This window comes from Gymnogyps californianus, chromosome 2, assembly GCF_018139145.2.
Source record: "Gymnogyps californianus isolate 813 chromosome 2, ASM1813914v2, whole genome shotgun sequence".
Taxonomy (NCBI): Eukaryota; Metazoa; Chordata; class Aves; order Accipitriformes; family Cathartidae; genus Gymnogyps; species Gymnogyps californianus.
Genome location: NC_059472.1, coordinates 22,625,315 through 22,631,314, shown reverse-complemented (window position 1 = coordinate 22,631,314; position 6,000 = coordinate 22,625,315). Strand labels below are relative to the sequence as shown.

Here is a 6,000-nt window from a genome sequence, read left to right as displayed (position 1 = left end):
TGTAATCTGTGCTAGCATCAATTACAACTTTTTGGGCAAAGTACTCTTTCATGGCAAGGCAAAGTAAGTTACTGATAAAAAGTATGTCCTAAAATTTTATCTGCTAAGGCATCCAAAATGCAGTCATCACAGCTTCAACTATAATGCCTCTTCCCTCCCTCCCCCAAAAGATATTACTTATTTTGTGAATACTTGGCTGCCTTTTAAAAATGCTTTATAAATACCATTTTTTATATGAAGAATGCCATTTCAAGTAAATTGAAGAATTTTCATTTATAAATTAAAGTGAAATCTGCTTTTTCAGCTTAAAACGGTTCACTGTATGAAAACCAATCTGTGAATAATTTCAGTATGTCCAAACCAACTATCTTCTTAAAAGAATCTCCTTGCAGAGAGACCTTACCACAAGGGAGGTCCCAATAGGTGGGAGCTACCTATTTTCCAATAGGTTCGCATGACTATAGTATTCAAACATACGCATTTTGTGTTAGCTGCCGTTGTCATTGGACAAGGGATACTGAAAAGTTTCACCATTATGGAAAAAAGTCCTGAAACACTTGGGAGCAACCGACTGCTTCTTGCTATACTAAATGATATATTACTATAACAGTGATATTTAATGACAAAAAATACCTTTATATTAAGAAAGCCATGGACAAAGGGGGAAAAAAAGCTTGACTGAGAGGCTTGTGTTTCAAGCAAGACATGAAGTTATCCTCTTAAAGACAACTCCACAGAAAATCCTTAAAAGATACAGAAAAAATTAAAAGCCCTCCACGCTCCTCAGTTCAGCAAATCTGCTCAATGGTAAGATACTCGAATAGCTGCAAATGAAAACCACGAAAGCAATTTCCAACTAGGAAAGAACCCATCGGTGCTCCTGATGATGCTAGGAAGTCCTGCCGGGCAATGACTACACTGCGACGGAGGCCAGATTCCAGTTGTGAAGTGTCCTGCTCGTGTCCTCCCCACACAGACCATGTGGGAACTTCCAGCACTGCAAGTTCAAGAGAGTTGCCGAAGCTTTCACATGACCAGTTCACCTACACATTTCAATCTGTGTGTGGACATTCAGACTTCGGGATAAGCAAATGCCACACGCACTGAAATCCAGTTAATCCAGACTTGCAGAATTTTCTGTTCAATTTTGGCAGACCTGTTATTAAAAAGGCAAACTGAAGAGTTCAGAAAAAAGGTCAAATCATACGAAGCCTGAAAAGAGAAAGGGAATCAAAGCTACTAAGCTAGGTATCTGTAGTTTGCCCTAGAGAGATGCAAGTGCCAATGAAGCGAAGAGTACAGACACAGAAAAAGCTCAGAATGGCATTTACAGATTCACACACAGAGACATGATCCACAGGTTATAAGGACACTATAAAAAGGGAGTTAAAGGAGAACAGCAGTAAGCTTCCCCTGAGGAGGTTACTACTAATCTACTGAACAATCTTTCACGTGGTGTTAAGAATGATGAAGGGCCGTGCTGAATTAGGGCTCCCTGCGAGAAGCAGAACCGCAAGGAAGGCAGTTGGTGGTGACTGGGGTACTTCTCCCACCCGCACGCCAACTACCGAGGAAAGGTTCACACCCTGTTCTCCATGCACTTCTCTTCGGATGCACATGTGGAAGTAAACTTTCGAAAAACAGCAGGTCTGTATACAATTGTGCAAATTATACAAAGATAAACATAGGTTAAGAGATGAGGAAATTTTCCTTTCCTCTGCCTCCCTGAATGACTGCTGCTGTACAAGAAGGGTATTGCTTTTGATTCACAAATTTGCGAGTTCACAGCTTTTTCACTGCATGTTATCTAACGACCAAATGACTAACTTGCAGGAAAGAAAAGTCACTCCCAAAGCAAACAGATGGGAAAGGCCACTCGATGACAAGTCCATACAGTTTTTCACTTCTGGAAAACTAACAAAGCTGGAGCAAGCAATTACCTTCTGTGTTGGATACAGTTAGCTAAGGAACAGAAACCAATGCCAAGAGTTAGCCATGGAAGTTAGCACTAAGGTACCAGCTTTCCCTAGATTCAGAATAGGAACTAGTTTAGTAGTTGGTGATAACATTTTATTAGTAGCTACCTTTATCTCCTATTTCAGCAGTTATGAACACCTAAGGATTAAGACTATTAAAAAAATGTAAACATTACAGAATTTTCCTTTAACTAGTTTCTCTACCACATCTTAAAAGTGAACTAACAGAAGGGCTTAAGTCAAAGGGAGATGAGGTGTATGATTTTAATAAACATTTTTCTTATTAAAATCTTGATATAGTTTAAATATACCATACAGAGGAAAAAAGCTATTTATAAAGCTACATACACATTTCAAGTCAATGATGACAGCATAAATCATTCTAGATTCCCTCTCCGCTTATCAGAATGCCTTGTGTGTGTATATATGGTGAGCTACTGTGAGTTATCTGCATAATTTTTGTCTAGCTATACATTACAGGACTTAAAAAAATGTTTAAGCTATATACAGAAATATATATACATATAACATATATTTATATGTTATACATACACATACACTTATATACATATACACACAATACATATATATATATATACACACAGTACTTTACATTTATATACGGCCTTTCATCCAAGGGCCTTGGATACTTTTTAATACATCAAGTCTCACAAAACTTTGTGAGGGAGGGAGCTTTATTTTACAGACTGTAGATTTGATGCCTATTCTAAACAGTTTCTTTTGTTGCTTTCTACTAACTTTACACATTTCAGTTGGAGGCCTTTTTGGTAATGGAAATAATTACACCAGTTAGAAATCCAGGCATAAGGTATATCTTGCTTTGTACCTTTGTAACTATCCTCCTTAGTATATGAGAACAGCCATACCAGTATAAATTTTCTCTTTACTAATACACCTATATCTAGACTTGTGTAGCTGTACTGCTTTTTATTTTTAATTGATACTAGCATAGTAAAATCTGGTACAGTTTTGTACTTAAGATACACTGGAGGTCACACCAGGAAATCCAGAATAGACTCCAATCCTCATACATTGAAACTATCCTTTTCTAGGACAACTGATTTAGGAAGTATTAGTACATGCAGAAATAATTCCACATCTGGTTACTTGATTTATCTGCAGTTTAACTACACAAGCCTGAAACAGTCAGCCTTATTTAGAAAACAGGATTTTCAGCATCGATTTGGCAACTGGTGATCGGAATTTCTGATCTGAACTGTCCTCCATACCTCTAGCAACTAAATAAATGATGACAACAGATGCTTTTTTGAAAATCACAGCTGCAGGTAACTTCTCGTCATCCTCAACTAGCTGACAGAAAGGAAAACCCAGTGGAGCTCTGGCAAAGGTGAATTCCAGTCGGATTTGGACGGAATGTTAGTTTAGCTCTTCCCAACAGAAGGAAGAAAAAAAAAAAATCACTAACATGGACTCATGGGGTTGGAGAAGCAAGAAAGAGGGAGAACATCACCACCACAAAAGCTCCTAACCTTCAATACTTCAGTCTGCTAAGCTTTCAGAAATTTGTTTTGACACATAAAAAGTAGCTCCTTCCTTTATTAGTCACTTCCTAACTCTCAAAAATCTCTCTCAAGCATTAGGGAAAACAAGTCCTAGGTTACGGTCAAAGACTGCCCTCCCCAAAAGCAACCAACCACTTCAAAAGTGAACATACAGTAGAACCCACTACAATGCAGTTTGAGAATTTTATTCTAACCTAATAACCTTGAGATTTTTCAGAACAAGCCACTTTCCCTTCAAACCAATTCTGTGAAAAGAAGGGGTTGCCTGGCCTGTTTCATTCAGGATTCTCTGCTAACTGTAAAATGTGGGCTGAATGTCTTCTGCAGGTCAATTTTTCAGTTACAAAATTCAGATTTTTAATGAACAACTATGTTTAGTGTATGCTGTTAGCTAAAGTATAAATGGCTAAATAAATAAAAACTATTGTTTCTTCAGTATGACTTTGTATTTTGTCTGTAATTTCTTTATTAAAAAATTGTAACAAGATACTTAAAAAAAGGCTAGATACAAAAGAAGTTAAGCTGCTCACGAACATTAAAGTTTTCCAAAATGTATCTTCAATAATCATGATCTTATAAACATTTTACAGTTACCAGAAAGTGCCCAGGCTGAGTTTACATAGTTAGATAACGTAGTACAAGTGTCGGGTTAGAACTGGTAGTGGAACAATCTCCTGACTGTCTGTTCACTGAAACAGGGATACAAAAATGTTGATTGTGAACTATGAAATACTGTGCATTGGCCTCATCATATGTACAAAAAAAAAAAACCAAACCCACTAAAGGTACAGATTACATGCAAAATATTAGTGATGGTATCTGATGCGCCAGAGTTCAATGCAATCAGAACAAAAATTGCAATGAAAGTGGTTTCATAAGTGAACGATCCCAACTCCGGGATCTGACCTGTCAGGAACTTTTTACAAGTTCAATATACATGATACACAACTGCAGCCAACCACAAATTAAACACCATAAAAAAAAGTTAAAATAAAGCACAGAACATACTTAATTTTTTATTTCGAAATTCCCTACTCCCTCTATACAAGAACCTTTGCTGAAACACTTTCCACAAAGGCAGCAGTGAATTTTCAGAACATTTTACATATTTTCCCTCAGCAAAAAGATAAATCACAGTGTAAATTATATTGTTCTGCTGTCATCTTTGGCTGGGGTTAGGCAAAGGAGTTATTGACTAGCAAACTGTTGTAATCAGATATTGCCAGTGCTCCTTAGGCCTTTACGTTACAAATTTACTACAGGAATGTTTGCATTTAAATCTTTAAAGTACCACCAGGGGTATGACAGCATTAACTTTCATAAACTTTTATAGACAAATGGAAAAATCTACAAAACTTAGCTAGTAATATTACACAGCAATACACACTTTTTATACTCTACACAAAACCAAAATTCTTGGTCTTAATGGCGAGTAACAATTTCTGTTTCAAAATCTGCTTAGAGGAATAGAGTGGGACATAAAGGCGAGAAATGCAAGTGTTTGCTGTAGGAAGATGTTGGTCATCTGGTGGTCTTATTGTGATTGATGGCATAGGCTGGAATCCCTCCTCACTGGCAGGCAATGATGGACTTGAGGTCCAAAAGTAAACCTGAAAAAAAGACGACAGCATTTCAAATTTTGCTGTACAAGGCTAAAATTCATATTGCCTACATCTTGTGTAGGGATAGGTTAAAGAAGAACTGCACAGTCACAGCAAGTTTGATCATACTAAGTTCTGTTCAATATGCCAACTGAACTCAGTGGTCATGCTACATGCTTTTGTAGTAGCTTCCTTCACTTCCTTTCCTCAACTGCTCATTATATTATATACTTTTGTTAAAACTGACAAAAGCAGCACTCAAAATGATCCTGCATCAACAAATCCTCAGTAAATGAAATGTCCCCAAATCCGTCTCGGAAGATGGTGACTGCCATCAATACAAAATGCATCAGAAATCACTCACAAACCAGTTAGTGACTACAGAATATAGTACTTGTACAGACAAAAGGCAGCAACAGAGAGTATTTGGTTTATTGTCTCAAGTGTGAAATACTGACTTGCAGAGCAGAGTCACTACCAAAGTGTAACCATAGATATTCCTTAACAAATGTGCTCTAGATTTTCTGCTTTTCAGATTAGTCCTTGTTTCCTTTTAGCAAACTGTAAAGGAAAGATAGTACCTTAAGTAGTAGGAAGTTAAAAGCAAATAGTTTTAAGAAGCGTACAATGAATACAATTTACAGGCAAGTTTTCCAAAATGAAACCCCCTGAACAGTATCTTGTTCTTTCATGCTTCTCATCAGCTATTCCTGAAGGGCTTTGAGAAGGAGATAGTATCATTACTGACATCTTACAGAGAGGACACAGGTGCTGCCCTCAGGATACACAGAAGTCAGGAGAGTAGATGATCCAGGAAGAGAACTCAACCTCAAAACCCTACTAGCCCACAACACAGTTGACTAACCACAGTTACTCAGC

General features: G+C 37.3%; 1 protein-coding gene across 1 annotated transcript in view; it reads right to left on the bottom strand.

Moving 5' to 3' along the window:
- Nucleotides 1–4,505: 4,505 nt before the first annotated feature.
- Nucleotides 4,506–6,000, bottom strand: part of UBR5 (ubiquitin protein ligase E3 component n-recognin 5) — a 91,651-nt gene continuing 90,156 nt past the window's right edge. The window contains exon 59 of the mRNA XM_050892776.1: nt 4,506–5,130. Coding sequence (XP_050748733.1) covers nt 4,918–5,130 — 213 coding nt within the window. The 3' untranslated portion in view covers nt 4,506–4,917. The remainder of the gene's footprint in view (nt 5,131–6,000) is intronic.